The following is an 18943-nucleotide window of genomic DNA, read 5'->3' as shown; positions in this document are numbered from 1 at the left end:
GGAATCGGTATGTTTTTGCTGTGGCTTGCCACCTCTTCATCTGCCTCCAGAGGTGCTTCAGAGTTGAGAAAGGAAAAAAAAGCAAGAAAGGAGGAGAAAAAGAGGGAGGGGAAAACCGTTTTTTTCCTTCAGTTTTTTGCAACTGTTCGTGTTACCAAAGAGGGAAAAAGATGGCCCAGCAGTGCCTCCTGAGCCAGAGTTTCCAGTAGAGGCTGTGAAAATCTGTCTTTAATGAGCAAATAGAAATAAAAGAACAAACATGCAGCCTCCCAATTAAATGTGGATTAATATCTAGAGTGAAACACTGTAAATTCACATGGTTAAAAAAGTTCTCTGCTACATTATGACATAACCTTTCTTTAAATCCCGATACATGTTAATGTTTTGCCTCATGTTTTGGGATTAATCTGCAGTTCCTATTTGGTTTGTTTGTGCTAAAGGCTGGTTAAATGTCTGTTCTGCATGAATTCATTTAAGACCCATTAAAGCATTATTTCAGAGTGCTAATTGAGCATGTCAGCTTTCTCTAATTGGCTGGGAGTTTGACCTCCTTCTCTTCCATGTTAAACCTATAAGTCATAGCAGAAAGATAGGGAATGAAGCAAACCCACAGAAGGTTTGAAACGCGACTATAAACCTGGTAAGTTTGTCCCAGCACCAGGGTACACACAGAAAGCAGCCCCAGCAGAGAGAGCAAATGACAATTAAGCCTTCTTAGTTCGCTGCTGAGGGGAACATATTAAAGGAGATTATTTGAAATTCTTTAGAGCTTTCTTTTTTTTATAAGACCGGCACAGTTTATAAGTCTGAGAGTGACTGTTCTATGTATAGAAGCTGTATTTGAAATGTATTTTTGTTTTACTGCTATGTGTAGAATGAGCATTCCTGACCCTTTATCTGCAGGTAAAACCCCAGCATGGCCAGGAGGGATGATCTCTGAACTGACTTACTGAAACCTTTGAATAGAATAAAAAACTTTAAAAAAAAAGGCATCATAAGTTGATATATATATATATATATAAGAAATGAAATGCAGTTTGTATATAATAATTAAATATGAAATATGTTAAAATATAAGGAAATTACCAATTTTAAGCTGTGAAACATGAATTTAAAAAAAACTGTTGACCCTGGGCTTTAAATCAGCAGGTTTTCAGCCTGTTTTAATCTGCTGCTATCGACCTTAAAGCTGTTCCTATCCCTCTCTTAGTTGCTCACATCGACATGGAGCCCCCTTCTTTTACAAAGTTTACTGTCATCGCCTCATGCTAAATCTCATGCCTTCTCCTTTCACTGGTTTATGGATACAGGGGGATTATTTTGTAGACAGGTTCCGCTATGGCCCACTGTTAGACTCTTAGAAATAAAGCAAGCTCCTCCTGAAATTACTGCTGTGTTCTGAGGCTTTGCTGCTGAGTAGCATGCAGTTACTTCTGGAGGATGAAGAAGCAGATAAAAGCAATGACCAGGGAAATGCAGGAAAACTGTGGTAAGGCCACCTCTATGTCCCTCAATGGATGGAGATAGTTTGCAGCATCTGGTCGGATGGGTCTCCTTCTACGTTTTTGATGTAATCGCCCACAGCTGTTGGTCTGGAAAGTGACATTTTTGTCCTCCTAGTGTCAAACACCTTTGGTAACTGGTTGTTTAAAAAAAAAAGTATTTGACTTCCCTTTAAAGATGTGCCATGGACTCTAAGAGGTATACAAGTGAATAAAACTCCTCTACATTATAAATAAACAAGCCTGTTCTGTTTTAGTTATGGTGTGTGTAGGCTAATAACAGTGGAGCAAACAGCCGCCTATTCTGTTCCCAGAAGAATGAAATATGCACATAGTAGGGGAGACCACACTGCCTACACACAGATATTTGAGTGTAGGGAAGCCTCCGCACGAAGCAGGGAAATAACTGCATTTTACAGTGTTGATTTCAAGGTTTTACATTTTTATCATCTTAAAACATCTAATAGGCTTTAAGCTTCAGTTGTGACTCAAATACAGAATTGAGGGTGGACTAGAGTTGTTTTTTTCTGTGCATATTTTCTATTATTGAAATACGGCTCAGGTGCAACAAAACTTTAAAAGGTTAATGTTTAGAAATGCATGGCTAGCACCCAACCACAGTAATATTTTCATTTAATGGGTTTCAAAGACAAAATGAAACATAGACTGTGTTATCACTCTGTTAATAGGTTCCCTGATTTAATTAGCATTTTGACAAATTGCTAAATGAATAGTTCCTTTCTCATCATAATAGACAAACTGTTTCTGCTTGTTCGCACAGCTAGTGCTCCAACATCAGAGAGCTGTTTTAGTAGGGACTTAGTAAAAATGAGTTGGGGCTTATCTGACGTATAGGAATGTGAAATAGGGAAGCGTACTGATCAAGGAAAACCAATGAGCTCTGATTCTTTGGCCACATTAGTCATAACTGTGGCTTTTTTTTGCTGTTGTTTCACTTCCTGATGAAGTTTCGATGTGTTCAAAAGGGTCGTTACCTTAAGGCTCTCACATCTTCAACAACTATCAAACATTAAAAGCTAAAGGAAGATAACAGCAGATAAAAAGAAAAAGCCAAAAATAAATAAATAAATAATAGAATTACTGATTACCTGTTTTAGACATTTTATAAAACTGTGATTCTTGGTAGCAAGACACAGGAAGGGTTCACGTTTTAACTTATTCTCTCTACAGCTTTCTATTAATAGGATTACCTAGAACGTGCAATCAACAAAATTCTTTCTTATTGTATGGAGAATACTTTAATGCACTGCTGGCCTTCCTCTGCACTGCTGGTAAGCTGGCTGAAAACTTTCGACTGTGCTTTCACTGCAAGAAAGATACATTTGATTGAGGACAGAACAACCCCTTATTATTTTTTTAAGATTAAACAAACACATTTTTTTTAAATGAAAAAATCTAGATAATTTTAAATACCAGAAACAGTCACTATTCCTTCTATGGTCAAAAATAAATCCAAAGGGGCTTTAATGGTGCAGTGGATAGCGCGCACGACCCATGTACGGAGGCCTTAGTCGTCCACACAGCAGACTGGGGTTAAATCTGATCTGTGGTCCTTTGCCATCCTTCGCATGTCTCACCCCCTTTCCTGTCAGCCTACTGTCAAAAAAAAGAGCCACTAGTGCCACAAAAAACTTAAAAAAAAAAAGAAAATAAATAAATCCAAAGAGTGCCTCTATAAGAAATCTGTGAAAAACACAGCAAGAAAGGAACATGTTTTTTTGTATAACATAACCCTCAGAACATTAATGTAAGTAGAGGAACTTATTTTTTCACTGTTCAATTTAGCTACTAAAGTTTTAAAGTAGCTTTTCGATTTTTATTGCAGCTTTTAAAAGTTTTTACTTAACTAATTAACATTTTAACTTTACGTATTAACTCTTTTTAAACCTAATTTACAGCAGGTAACACATCACAAACAATGGGCAACCTTAGATTACTGGTGGTATTCTATGAAGCAGCTAGACTTAGCTTTAAAACAGAGGTGAACCTTGAAGAACCTGCAGGCCACATTTGACCTCATGATTTCACTGCAAAGGTATACAGGGTATATATATATATTTATAAATACCCATATTAACTAAAAATGTTAAAATCCTCCGGCGAAAAATATTCAATTTCATATTTTGGTGTTTGCAGTTTTTAACCAGAAACCAAAGAATAAACCCACATCATTTTCACTTTCAGACGCTAATAATCAGTAGCGGGCAATCCCTGGTCTGCTTTAGAGACCTTTCACTGAGGACTCCCAGCACCGTCGAACAGAGTCCTCATCTCAGCCTGATAGAAAAAGGCTTTTTCATCTAACATCAGAGTCTGACCCTGCAAATGTTCTTGAAGAAGAAGGTCAATAATTCCCATAAACATGCTTCTTGTGGGAAGACCTCCCTATAGATTTTAAGCTGTTACATCTGCATGTGGACTTTTACCAAATCTCATCATTTGCAATGGGAGGCTATTCAAGTTTATGAGTGTGTTAAAGCAGGAAAGCATATGTAAGCACATGCTTCACCAGTAGTTTGTGTTTTCAACAGAACTTAAACAGATCAAACATTTGAGTATTTAATCCCTCATTGGTTCAATGTAGGTTCTTGTCTTGTTCTCACACAGACACAGCTGTCAACTCTCACCCATTGGGCGTGAGACTCACGCATCTCAGCGTCTTCACACGCTCTCACTCCATATCCACAATTTTTCACATTAAAAAATGACGGTCATTAAAACTCAACTCTATTCCACTTATTTATATATAAAAATACCATGCTGATAAAATTCCAGTCCTCGTTTTCAACACAAACTTAGCGCTAACACACAAAGACATGCCAGGTTCATATCCAGTCCGTATTTTTGCACCAGCCCACCTATTCAATCTGCCTGCTATTGGAAAAAGTTATTATAAGGTAAGTCGTTTGAACTTTTTTCTTATCTTTATCTTAACTAAAGATAATTCAGTTTGTAAATTATTAAAGATTTGAGGCAATCTAGCACTTGATTAAATATAATATAATATATGATATAATATAAATATGTACTTAACAAAATTTCTTTTTGTTTACACTTTTGTGTACAAAATGACAAAATAAAATCTGTCTAAGTCTAATATGAATAAGATATACAGCAGCTAGCTTAAATTATGGATATGGAGAGTAGGATCACTTAAAATAGACATCAAATGGTTTGTTTTCTCTATATCTAGTTGTGTTTTTTGTTAGCTTTACTCCTTGTTTCCTTTAATTTAGCCACCTGATTTAGAGCTAGTTTTAGTCCATGTTTTGCTCACAAGTTAAATAAATATTGCTTAGTATAGTTGAATAATCCCTCGTTGGAATTTAGGACTAATTAAACCGACAACTCAGTTCTCCAGGATTGATAGAGACGGAACCACAGGGATGTTCTCAATTTATTATTACTTATCTTATTCATTTATCCTTATTGTGGTCCATTGAATATGTTTAAAAACTTAGTTTTCATCACACCTTCTAAAATGAAACATCCAGAGAAGTGTGTGGTAAGTTTTTATAGAACCTACAGGCTCCTAGAAGGTCTGAATTATTTATCTGGATTGTCGATTGTAGAAAAAAAAAACTAATAAGATAATGAGTGAAGCTTTTTAATCATTAGCCTATTACCAAATATTCATACACAGTGTAGTTTGTAAGGGATTAGATTTCAATGGTTCCTGTATTAGTGCCAGTAATACATGTCCCCATTTTTTTTCATTTTACTTGAACTGCATAGAATAATCAATAAACACAGTTGTGAATTTCTTAGTTTACATTGTATTTAAGATGCACATATTTTGGTAGGGCCCATTTTTCTTTACTTCAGTTCTCTAAAAAATCACCAGAATAAATAAAATAATGTATACTGTGTGAAAGATTTTCCACAAAACTACAGACCACTTATTGTTACTCAGTAACATTTATTGTGCAATAAAAATTCCATATTTTGTCACTTTGTTGCAGTTAAATCCTCTGAGAACCTTCAACCTATAGCTGCACCTCAGAGCCTTTCAATCGAACCCTGACAAGGGTTGTTTGTGCAAACTATTTTAAAATCTCACTCCAAGGTTAGGAGAAAAGTTGTCAGCCCTGCTCAGAGGTGACCTGGTTAACATCTAAAGTTATGTTTTCTCTTTTTAAATTCCTCAGCTTCCAGCACCATTTGACTCAACACAATGAAAAACTTTTACTTAACTTGCATTAAACAGATTCTTGAACCTGAGAACAGTCCAGAAATGATCACCTGACTGCTGATCTCCTCATGTAACAGGAGCTTTAGTTATTCAGCTCATTGTTTTGGTTTTCTGACCAGAAGCTGAAACTGGGTCACCCTCACTGTGCCCGCTGGACCATTTTTCTAACGCTCCAAGAACCGTCTGTCTGTAACTTCCAAAAGCTCATTTTAAAAGAGAAATGATCAACCTATTCATAACCACAAGAGAATATTTTAGCTTTAATTAAACTTCTGTTCTTTAAATTGAAAAAAGGTTGAACAAAGACCAGAAAACAGAGGAAATGTAGAATAATGACTCTTACGTGTATGATCCTACATAGAAAACATGTAATAGATTTTTCCACAAATAGGAACGCCTTAGACAGATTTGTATGTCCTCCTCTAACAAGCCAACCATGCAGGATATCCATAACATCCAATAATCTTATTCTGTCATGGTAACTCTCAACAAATACCTCACATCAAGGCCAACGTCTTAAAATTGTTTTATCATGTTCTAAAGTCTTTTTAATCATGCCAGAGAAATTACCAGAGGGCTAAAGTTTTATTTTTCTGCTTAGCTGCTAACGCTCCTCTGAAGCTGCTCTCTGTCACTGCTTAAAGGAAGATTACAAGGAAAAGCAAATTTGTGCATTTGAATTTATTCCTGGTCACAGAAAAGGGGGAATCAGACAGAATAGAAAAAGAGGAATCACCAATAACTTGCTGTTTTGGGAACAACAGTTGTGACTTACAGGTATAATAGAGCTGTTGACTGCAAGCAGGCTGGCAGAGGAGATTGCCAGACTAATTATCCAGCTAGTAGTACTTTGTAAATTGGTTATTAGCTATGCAAAACGTTACAAAGGATAGAAGATAAAAAAAACAAAAAAACTTGAATATTTGTTGAAGCAGTGCAGACATATCTACTGGAGATTTATTTGTGATCAAAATATTCCTATTTCACTAAACGATGTAAGAGGAATGGGTAATATATAACTTCCTGGGGTTAGAGCAGCTCCTTTGTTTCCCATCTTTTATTACTGGATTTTATAACTATTAATCCAGGTGTGCCTGGCATCAGTGCCACGAAAACACCGGCCAGATGCACCTGGATCAATCAGTTCATCCATCGGGGGAAGGGCAGGGATCAAAAGATCAAAAGAGTTGTGCATACAGTAGAGCCCATTACAGGCCATTGACAGGGATCTAAACTGAGCCAATATCAGATTGTTTTATGCTCCGATATAATTTTGGGCTGATATCGGAGCGATTTTCAATATCAAAATTTTATCGGGACACTAAAAAAAGGTAATGTTCATATTTTATTATCTTTTAGATTACAGAATACAGCTGAATGTTGTAAAACCTCTAAATCATGTCACAGACTCTGCATCAAACTGACAATATCAATCCAGGGTTTATTTTGCACCATGTTTTTTCTCTCACAATTCTTACATTTTTTCCACTGATGCACTTGTCATGAGAACTGTACAAAATGAAATTTCGTTTTGTATATTCTCTGTATACAAAACGACAATAAAGTTTGTCTAAGTGAGTGTGATTTCAATTCAAGAAACATATTTCCTTACCTATTTAGCTTAAAAATGATCAAATCCAACCATTTATTGCTCTTTAGTTAGCAGCAGGGAAAATAATTGTTACTTCTTTTGTTTAAAATAATTTCTGTTATGTAATAATTAGTGGTGGGACAGAATTGTTGTTAACGTGCTGCATTAAATGCAGACTCTTAACGGTTGATAAAAAAAAAGATATTGCCATTAATCTAATCTCAAAGCTGGTTTGGGAGCTGGGTCTATAGCTATGACAGCGCAAATCTGGAGTAGATGTATATCTGGGGGCGAGAACGTATCAGTCTTGTGTGTAGGCCTACTGTTAGCACATTGAATGAGATTACCGGTATATGGATGCATCTATAAAGCTGCTGGGTTTGCCTAAGGGAAAATTTATTTTTCAAGAACGCCCATCAGCGCCCGATCAAGCTCGTTCTCCAGGCGGCCACAGGTGACCCATCTTACAAACCACCCTTCATGACGAGCACACCACTAGTCATGTATTCTAGATTAATCTAGATTAATTCCAAGATTACAGTGACATTAATGTAGACTTTTTTTTTATTAATCTATGCCTACCACTTGTAATAATATAAATTCATAAACAGCACAGTAAAAATTCAAAACTCTCTACTTGGTGGTATCATGCTGCCTTCACGTCTAACTGTGACTTATATAAAAACGAATAAGTAAATTGAATTTCATTTCAAAATTTTTTTTAATTAAACCCAAGGGAACCCAAATGTTGTAGTTGTAAAGTATAGTTTCTTTCTCAAAGATTTGTTGCAGATAAATGAATTACAAAATATGATGTTACAACAGGGGATAGGTTTGGAACTAAGTTATTTTTTTTTCTTCTTTTTAAATTACGTGCCAATCGTGGTCTATATTTCCTAAGAAGACTGACAGAAAATAGGGAGGAGCAAGGATGACAGCACAGGTCTCTCTAGGTCAGGACTCTAACCAAGGACAGCTGTGCTTCCATACATGAGTCACGCGCTTAGCGTTAGAACTGGGATACTGGGCTGGATGCTAAACAGATGATGGAACAATTTCCAAAATCTGCTTCCTCATTACAATACTCTGCAGTGCAGAACATTTTTATCACCATTAACCAAGACATTGAAAGTTAGAGCCTGTAATGATAAGGAACACATACAGTAAACTGAACTTAAGAGTCTATATTTAGTTCTTCCTAATGTAAGAAGTAAAGAAGTAAAGTGTTTAGAAAGAGGAAACATTGAGTCAATGCCGCTTTAACACACAGTGGTGTTAAATCTGGTTGGGTGGTCTGAGACAAACTCATCTGTTTTGCTCCATTGAGAAGAGCACACTGCTCTTGGCTCCCATTAAACCTTATTATGACTGCAGTTTGGTCCCTGCAAACACTGCAGCTAACTCCTAGTGTGGCGTTTAGTCAGAACCCCAAACACTTTGTGAGGTAAACAGTTGAACAAACTCCTTCCTCTGTTCCATTTTCTCAGCCCGAGTCTCATAACAAAACTTTTGTAGGTCTCTGTTTTCAAAACTAAACTTAATCTCTGCATTGCAAAACTAGGTCTGGGTCCACATTGACCCAATTCCACAGCGTTAAACGATTAACGTTAAACCTTTTGGTCGTCATGCAGGGAGGATTTCTGTCAGTTTATCCCAAGAATGTGAAGAATAGTGAAATGAGACAGATTTTCTAAGCAATGCTTCGGTCCGTGCAACAAGTCAAAGAATTCTGGCAGAGAAAGACTCAGTTTCAATGCCTAACTTTATTTATCCACACAGTTTATCTCTGATCAACAATAAACATTTAAAACTGTTGGTATTATTCTTGTATTCTTTCATAGAGCACCACCAAACCGTGATCTACCGTCCTCAGTCCACCTTAACCTTCAATTAAAGGAGCATGAGCCAAAAGTGGGTCACATTACTGCTCTGATGTATCTATGATACATGTCTTATATTTATTTAATTAATGTGTAAAAGGACAGTCTATAACTAATCTAGCTTTTAATTAGCAAAAATAAAGCATTTCTTTAATAAATATTCAATTTACTTAAGTCTAACAATAGTTACATGGCTTCTGTATAATCATTACGTGACCTCTTGGTCGTTTGTAATTCATTTTATGGATATATGTGAGGAAATGTCACACACAGAGGCTTAAATGAATCTGTTTCTATGAATTATAGAATATCAAACAGAAGCTCTAAAAACGTATTTTAAATAAATCCATGCTATTTACAAATTCAACATACGGACTGATGAATAACAGTGTTTACATACTGTTGTACCCAAGCATATAATGGAAAGTTTAGTGGAAGGAAAACGGTGCACAAGGTAAAAGAAAATGTCCTTCTATTAGTGCTTATGGCAGTCTAAAGCAGGGGTTGCTAAGAGGCGGCATCAGGTCAGGATCCAGACCGAAGTGATGTCTCACGTGGACCTGAAACTGACACCAAAACAGAAACAACCTAATATTTTCTTGAGCATTTTCTGGTTTACCGGCACAGCTTTTAGAGTCGCGCATCCAAGACAACCTATAGACAAATTGCATACGAGTCTGGCTATACCACGCGATACCACCCAAAAGAAATGAATGGTGAAAACTGATTGCCAAGACGGAGAGAGCAACACGTGGAGATAAAGGAGAAATACAGGCGTATGAGACAGAGGAAAGGACGGAGACTACAGATCAGGGAAACAGATATAAGTAGGAAAGGGACAAATGGCAGCCCCTAAAAAACTAAAAGTGGACAGTTAAAATAGAGCATTTATATCGGAGTTCTGGACCTTGGCATCATGAAAATATTGTTGGAATGAACCTCTTTAAGTTTTAATTAAATACCACTGGTCTAAAGCAACCCAGAGTTTTTCAACTTCTTCTTACTATATGATAGTGACAGCAGGCCACATGGGTTTAAAAAATATCCCAGGATCATTTGTTGGAGGAAGGAAGGAAGTGGTGATTAAAACAAGCCAGCTCTTCATAAAAAACATCATCACCAACAGCACAGCTAAAGAGGACAATAATCAAAATAGCAAGAAGAACATATCAATTAAGGTTTTTATGGAACCAACATTGGAGGGAAAAATATTGATATGTTTGAAACAGCAGAAGGAAAAATAACATCGATAATATCAGTTTGGGGGGTTTGCAGGTTTGATCAAGTATATATTTTTTTATTCTTAACATCATCTTAACATCAGATTTGTTTCCCAATAAGCAGTGCTAACACTAGTCTTATTTTACTGTGCATAAACAGACTACTTTAATGGTTTTATAATCTGTTTTAATCTTCTTCTAAACAGGATTATATGCTTTTTGGAAACTAGATGTTTTGATCTAATATATTTAAAGCAATAAATGCTTGCAACCTGTTACTCTGTATAATTGGTCTATGGAATATATGGTTGAATTTAGGAATATTTCAAGTAAAACCAATGTTTCCACCACTTTCTTCCTTATTAATTTATTCCTGGTTGTGATTTAAATGCTGCATGCCGGTAAAATAACAACGATTAGACAGATAAAGTCCAGTTTCCCCTCTCTCAGTAGACATCCAAGTGGTGAACTTTTGGCCTCTGGGGTGTCACTGTGTCAATATCCCACCACTGACAGCCAAATGTTTTAACAAATGCTGCAGCACAGATGTCTGCAGGGGGTGGACTGCAGCATGAGCAGGAAGGAACCTGTGCTGCTTCAAATGAAGAGGGTTTGTTTTTTAACTGATGTCATTTCCGATAGATATCTCAAACAAACGTCTGGTAACTAACGTTTTGGTTTCCTAAAGAAGGAACTGACCAGTTAAAGCTCTGAGAAGGGAAAGACTGTAACATTTGTAAGGGGCCACAGCTTTCTTTTAGTCATGAAAGCGCTTCCAGAGAGTGAAGTGGCATGAATTATCTAATTAGGGTTGGGGGGTTTTTGCATTGGATGCCCAATTAACACAGAGCTCTCTGAACCAGTTCAGATTGTTCACAGAAGTCCCTTCTTGGGAACAAAGAGCACTTTAGACCCAATTAAACTTTAGAGGTAATAAGAAACCCAAAGCTTATATAAAGCCTATGAAAGAGGAACACAACAACTAAAGGAGAAAAGACTTTGGAGCAGGTCTCAAGTAAACCTGAAGTCTAAATAAATCTCAATGAGTCAAATGGAAACAAGTGTCATTCATCTGTGGGAAAAGTGAAGTAATTTGACTGTGACTGATGGGAAGTAACACAGCTTGTTCTAGAGACGGTGCATCTCTAGAACAATTGGAAACATGGCATGATTGCATTTATGCCAATAAAATATCTTAAGTTTTTGGTCACGATAAGTATTTTGATTTATTGCGTGAGGGTTTCATTAATGTTGTTTACAAAGTCCTAAAAAATAGGCAAATTGTCAACATTTTTATTTCTACTTTTTCACCATTGGGGCATTGAGAAAAAAAAAAAAAAGAATATGATTAAGTGTGGTTAGTGTGGCATGTTTAGTCATATAAGTCATGCTTTTTTTATGCAACTGTTGTCCTGAAGAAGCCTATTTTAAATCAAATCAAGAGCAGTTTCTGTGATTGTGGGGCTATTATTGCTGAGACAGAAAGACTATAATGAAAAGTTGTTTTATCCTTCATTTTATTGTTATCCTGAAAATATTATGGGAAGATTTTAAGTCTATACCCCCATCCCTAATTTGGAACATTGTCTTTTTATCTTTTAGTAGGCGTCTACATCTTTTCCAGTCAGAAACAGACATGAAATTACTTTTGAAACCAAAATTTCAGGTGTGAGTATAATTTGGACCTTACCGCTATGTGTTAATCCTATTGGCTCATGAACTGACCATGCCTATAATTGCATTCAGAGCAAAAATGTAAAAGTTAAGGAGTCAGTTTAATCTGCATACATCACTGCATACAGTGAGGAGGAATAAAAAAAATAAAAATAAAACCTCAAAGATTAAATGGAGAGAGCTGCAGATTAGCTGCAGATTCTACTGCAACTGAGAGATGAATGTATTCTAAGGTTTTTCACATGTCCATTTTCATTTCACAATATAAGTATAGCATTAATGCTAAAAATAAAGAAAACTCTTCACATTGAGATTGAAAGCTGCACAGCTTAAGGCTGCCTGGTCACATTATCTCAAAGCAATGCAACTCAGAGGGAGGAGGAACGTTTCACTGGCAGTAAGTGAATGGAGGCATCAGGAGCCGCAGGACTGAAAAGACGCTTTTAACTGTAGGTACCAGGTTGATCATTAAGGTGGAAATATATCCTGGCTTTGGTCCACCGGAGACTCAAATCACACGACTGGTTGATGAACCAATAGGACTTCAAATGCAAAAAATAAAGCATTTCTGTCTCGCTGGATCTCACAAACAGGCACAATGTGGTTCAAACTGCTTGAAACTTCTACATTTAGAACAATTACAGGAACCGCAAACATGATGCAAATGTGATCTTAATGAGAGATATAAAGTTTTAACTGAAGCTGCCTGTCTTACTGTGGTGACAATCTGCTTCCATCCCACTAAGTATGGGAATGCAACCTGTAATCTTTATGGTTTCCACAGGTTACTCCATTTTGGGGAGACTGTTTTTTCACAACAGCAGTTTCTAAACATTATTTTTCCATCTGTAGAACAGAACTCAGAGCTCTGAACATTTACTGACTACAGATATTCAACCGTTAAAGCTTAAAAGAAAGCCCACCAGCTCGGAAGATCAATTTGAACAATTAGGGGGTAAATATGCTGCAGAGCAGTGTTTGAACAGGTGATACCCCCACATGAGTCAGGATGTTCATAAACATAAATGCTACGAAAATGTATTTTTTATTTCAAGAAAATGTATTTCAGAATATCAAATAAATCTTGATATCAGGGAAAGATTTTCTGGGTAATACAAAATTCCAGTTTGAAATTATTTAATTTGCTTTAATGAGACATTACTTATGATCTATCCAATTCAACCAAGCCCAGAGAAAAAAAGCAAAAATGCATTGCAGAAAAACATTATAATACAAATGTCAAGCATTGGAAGCGACAGGATGATGGTTTCAGGATTCTTTTTACTGATTCAGGACCTGTAGGACTTGATGGTACCATGAATTCTGCTGACTGTCCCTTTACCAACACTTGCGTAACAATATGATTAAAAGCAAAGAAACAAGCCCAAATCTGAATTGTTGGGGGAAAAGAAATATCATTTTGGAGCAACCTAGTCAAAGTTAGGACTTAAATCCGAATAGATGCTTTGACATGACCTTAAAAAAGTCAACCATGCCAGAAACCTCTCAACTCTGACTGAATTAAATCAATTCAGCACAAATAAAGGGAGACAATTCCTTCGCCATGATTTAAAAGACTCATGACAGTTGTTGCCACCAAAGGTTGAGGAATCATTTATTAGCTGTAGGGGACAGTGACTTCTCCTCATTTGAACAGGTTGGTTTTGGATATATTTTCCTTTAATAAATGCAAACTCAAAATTTGAAAACATTTTTCTTTTGTTTCTTTGCCTCTTATGTTGCTGTTTAAGGCTGGTCTGAAAAATTAAAATCTAACCTACAAATCTACAGGAAGGAAAATCCCTCCTTACATTTATGTACATGTCTGGAATGCAAAGATCTATTCCTCAGCTCTCTATATGATACTAACATATCTGCTCAGCCTTGAAGCCTGTCATTTCAGCTCCAAATTTGTCCAAACACCCTCGTGATAAGACCAGACCTCCAGACTACATGTCTGTGATTAAAAATTGACAAATATTATAGATATAAGATGGAAATCTGGGTTTGGACCTCATTTAAATTTAGATCCTGTAACCTAAAGAGGAAGCAACACCCATGATATTGACACAACATTGAGTCACACCAATAGGCATTGATATGCATGCCTGTTGCTTGGCGTGAATCAAGGCAGATGAAAGAGGAACTGACTGGAATGATAACTTAGATCATTCAGGCGCCTTATTTTGCACCAGAGTGATGTTTAATGATGAGGCTGCTACATCAGATAATGGACTGAGTCAAGCCAAAAAAAAAAACTCCTCCTGCATTTCAGGTTATAGACCAATGCTTCAGTTGCATCTCTGGACGTCTAAATAAAGATCTATTTATGCTGCTGTCATGGTAAATAAAGCAAATTATTTCAATGTTTTTTTAGGAAAATGCAATCAAATGCATCCTTCTGCTCTCTCTGCATGCAGACAAGAAAGAGAATCAACATGCACACACTTTGTTATTCTCCCAGCATCTCACTCAAGGCTGTCTGCATGGGATCTGCTTACCATCCACAGCCCTGGAAGGAGCCACCATCTCAAAACTGTGCAGTGATCCCAGGAAAAGCAGTCCTGCCGCCAACACGTTGGCCGCGATGCGCATCATTGTCTGCGGTGAAGGCTGCGCATCAACCCCTGAGCGGCTGTCAGGCTGCGGGGCGCTGCGCGCAAGGCGAGGAGCAGGAGAACCGAGCCCGGGGGAGGAAGATGCTCCACAGTCTGCGCAGTCTCTGATGGTGATCTAGTGTCAATGCAAAGGAGGTGAGGCTTCTCCCAGCCTGCTTCTGAGTGCAAGGAGAGCCCTGCCACAAAGGCTAGCAGGCTGAACTGAGCATCTAGCTAATAAACCCCGGTCTGCAGCTTAGATTGTGCAGGAGAAGCAGCGGGGATGGCGCCTGTGATCAAGCAGTTTGTCCGTCTTTTGTTCTCCGGTGAAGGAGCCACAGGGGGCGGGGAGTGCATGCATACAGACACGGATCAAATGCTCCTCTCCTCCCCACCAGCTCTGCTGCCGCTGGCCGCAGATTGAGCCTCTACCCTGGAGCTCAGTCTAAGTCTGACGTCGGAACATCAGCTGGCCCTCCTCCTCCTTCTCCCTCCTCCTCCTCCTAGAGAGCAATGCTTTTATTCCCATTCAGAGCCCCTTATTTAGTTAATTTAAAAAAACATTGATGCATGCTTTTCAGAATTTAATGAGCAGATTTTTATGTGGACATACCTTACCTCTTTTGTATCTGTTCCTTCCTGTTAAAAGGGAGTTTTTCCTCTCCACTGTTGCTATTGCATTCCAGTCAATGAGTCCAGGCAATCAACTGGTTTTCCTTAGATAGAAAACTTTGAATCAGTTTGACTGTATGATCTGGTGAACTGTAAAGCGCCTTGAGATGACATGTGTTGTGAATTGGTGCTATGTAAATAAACTGAATTGAACTGAACTTATGTTCCTTGATTAGTGAAAACACATGTTAATGATGCCTAAAGGAAATAGATGATTTTAGATTGAGGGTGAAGCTATAGAGATAGAAAATCAGAATCAACTTTATTGCCAAGTAGGACTTAAAAACCTTTTTTGTCACTTTATATGCACAGTGTATACAACACGAAATTTGCATTTACAAGGAATTTGACTTGTTGTTGATGGTGCTGACAATTTACAAATACAGGATCTATATTTATATACAATATAAAAAATACAATATACTATATATAATAAGGCTATATACTATATACACAGTAGGCTTGCCTTAATGTAACGCAAGAGGTGTGGAGATGGTCTCTGGGCCTTGTTGATAAGGCTGGTAGCGGATGGGAAGAAACTGTTTTTGCGGAGTGAGGTTTCAGTCCTGACGGACTGCAGCCTCCTGCCAGATGGAAGAGACTGAAATAGTTTGTGGCTGGGATGCGAGGGATCAGCCACAATCTTCCCCGCATGCCTCAGAGTCCTGGAGGCATACAGATCCTGGAGAGATGGAAGATTGCAGCCAATCACCTTCTCTGCAGACTGGATGACACGCTACAGTCTGCCATTGATCTTGGCGGTGGCACCAGCGCACTAGATGCTGATGGAGGAGGTGAGGATGGACTCAGTGATGGAGAAGTAGAAGTGTACCATCATTGTACTTGGCAGGATAAATTGTTTCAGCTGCCACAGGAACATCCTCAAGCAGCATTAAGTTTTAAATCCCGTTGTTTTCTAAATTAAAAGAAAACTACTTTAATGCAACCAATCAAGATATTACTGAACTAATTACTGAACTAATAGACTGGGCAAAGAGAGCATTGATCAGAGGGATTGTGCATCAGAGAGAATCTATGAATTGATGAAATCTAGTAAGAAAACCAGTAATCGAGTTTGAGCCTGTGAGAAACAATACAAGGATGCAAAAGATGGTCAAGCTAATGCTCAGTATTATCTTACATGCATCCCTTTCCTATAGTGAACCATGGATGGGTTCACTGTAGGTAAATCGTAAAAGAAAATCTAGAGGAGCTAAAGACCCACTGCTATGAGAGCAGTTTACTTTGCAGTAGAAAGACAAACCAGCTCCAGATAAAATACACATAGATAGATAGTTGCTAACTAGCTGGCCACAGGCCATCCCCTCCTCAGCTCCCGATGCTTGGACAGAGGCCAAGCTGCTGTTGTGGTTGCAGTTGATGCCATTAGTTTTAGCTGCTTCCCCTGATCATAGAAAGAGTAAACCATCCAGGAATGCAGCTGGCAGTAATGGAGTCACTGTTCAGCTCTGTAGCCACTTCCATTAAACATTAAACACAGGATGCTTTAGCTGCTGGGCCAGGTTGGAGAAGTATCGTCAGGTGAAAGACTTGGTATTTGCCTGACAAATATTTGGTCTTTATCACATGTGAGTATGATGTTTGTTTAAGAATCACAAAGTCATGAACACTTAGTATTTGTCTTATCTCATTTTTAGATGATTTGGTGCCAGTGTGTCGGGAGCATTTTGCACTTTTTGACAATCGTGTGGAGTTTTCCTTGAAAAGGGAGAGAAATGCTTTATCATTATAGATTATATAAAAGAGACCTTCAAGTACTGCCTTATTTTCTGCCTGGTTATCAGCATGTGAGCTTTTGTAGTATATTGAGACATTCTTATTTATCTTAGCTCATTGTAAATAGGAAACACTGAGTGTAACACATAATGATAGACAGAGGATAATCTGTATGGTAAAAAATGTAATGCATTTAGCTTGGACATAAGGACTTTGAAGGGAGATTAAGATCATACTTACCTATCAAATGCACTGTTCAGATTCTAAAATAACTTTATCCATGCATCTAAAAACACTACAATTAAGAATAGCTGTTTTAAAAGACCCTCTTTTTCCATATGTGGGGGAAATTAGAAGCTAACCAGTGGCTTCTCTACTGCAGCCTCAAACGGTTTCCCTGAGTACAAAAACTAAAGTGGTTGGTTATAAATTATATATTGCATTTTTTTAGTCTAACCCTTAGATGCACCAGGAAATGCATTTCTTCTCCTGGTTTCAGCTAGCACTGATACTGTATTGAACTATCAGGACATCCTGCAGATTCTCCTAGATGTACTTTTAGATTAATTGCTTTTTTCATTCGCGTTGTCAAATCTCTTACAAAAAAGAGATGATTTCCATCCCAGTATAACATGAAGTCGAATGACTTTGGTTAAACGTCTTGAAACTAGGCAGAGACATAAGAAGTGTGTCCTCTGAAATAAATAATGGAACAAAGGTTGCTCATCTTTTACTGATTGTAAAGATGACAGTGTTGATCTGAAAGCTAAATTCAGCATCAAAATAACAAGAAAACAGCATACAAACTGCTTTTATCACAGTAAAAACAACAAAATATTTCACTACATGTAACATTGAATCTATGTGATTTATGAGTTTCACTTCCTGAAATTAGTCACACATGATATGAACTTTTTCATGTCATAAAGATAATAAAATAATTATTGTCAAAATAGCATTACACTTTTAAACCAATAAACATGGCTATTTCTATATCAGTAAATAAGGAAATAAATATATATATATATATATATTATATATGTGTGTGTGTGTGTGTGTGTGTGTGTGTGTGTGTGTGTGTGTGTGTGTGTGTGTGTGTGTGTGGAATAATAATAATAATACATTAAATGTTTTTCATTGAAATATATACTGTAAAAGAAAAAAATCAATGCATCTAAATATTAAATGAAAAAAAAAATACAAAATAAAAATAGATATATAGGATAAACAAAATTATTGAGGTCAAGGTAAAAGTCAGATCACAAAGAGTCTCATAACTTGGGGATTCAAACATCAGTACACTGATTTGCTTTAACATGTTCCTTCTTAAGATATATCGAAATAAAAACCTCCAAGAACATTTTTTTTCGCCTCTATCCTTTATATTCCAACAAAAAGCAAAGAGTGATCATTTTTCCAACTGAATCTGAGCACATGTAGCATTGGCACAGGGCATTCTAGTTTCACAATTACGGCCCACTCAAACAGCTTGCATAGAAACTCTAACCAAGGACAAGGACATAAAAAAATCTAGCGACTGCCTGTTGCATAAGCTCTGCTCGTATAATGATTATACTTTTCTTTCTTTTTCTATTTCTCTATGATATTTGACATTTCTAAATACTGTACAGCTATATATTTTTTTTTACAAATGTAAAAACACAGGGAGACCGATTCAAAAGTACATGTTCTAAAATAACAGTCCAGGGATGTCCACGTTCAAGAATTGTAGGACTGATTGATGCACAAAACATCAAACCAAATAGAATAGAATAGAGTAATCCTTTATTACTCCACAATGGGGGAAATGTGGATGATTTCAGTGTCAAACACAGCAACAACAACAAAAAAATACTA

The 18943-nt window shown here is 37.1% G+C and overlaps 1 protein-coding gene across 4 annotated transcripts in view; it reads right to left on the bottom strand.

Annotated features, from left to right (window-relative positions):
• Window positions 1-15089, bottom strand: part of LOC107082107 (low-density lipoprotein receptor-related protein 1-like) — a 128147-nt gene extending 113058 nt beyond the window's left edge. For 3 of the 4 annotated variants that reach the window (XM_015370599.1, XM_015370600.1, XM_015370602.1), the window contains exon 1: window positions 14582-15089. In XM_015370599.1, the coding sequence (XP_015226085.1) occupies window positions 14582-14678 (97 nt within the window). In that variant the 5' untranslated portion in view covers window positions 14679-15089. The remainder of the gene's footprint in view (window positions 1-14581) is intronic. The other variant, XM_015370601.1, reaches the window with a different exon arrangement.
• Between the last annotated feature and the right edge of the window lie 3854 nt (window positions 15090-18943).

The sequence above is a fragment of the Cyprinodon variegatus genome, unplaced genomic scaffold (genome assembly GCF_000732505.1).
Source record: "Cyprinodon variegatus isolate N-32 unplaced genomic scaffold, C_variegatus-1.0 Scaffold47, whole genome shotgun sequence".
Taxonomy (NCBI): Eukaryota; Metazoa; Chordata; class Actinopteri; order Cyprinodontiformes; family Cyprinodontidae; genus Cyprinodon; species Cyprinodon variegatus.
The sequence above is the reverse complement of the archived record's forward strand: the minus strand, read 5'-3'. Positions and strand labels throughout refer to the sequence as shown.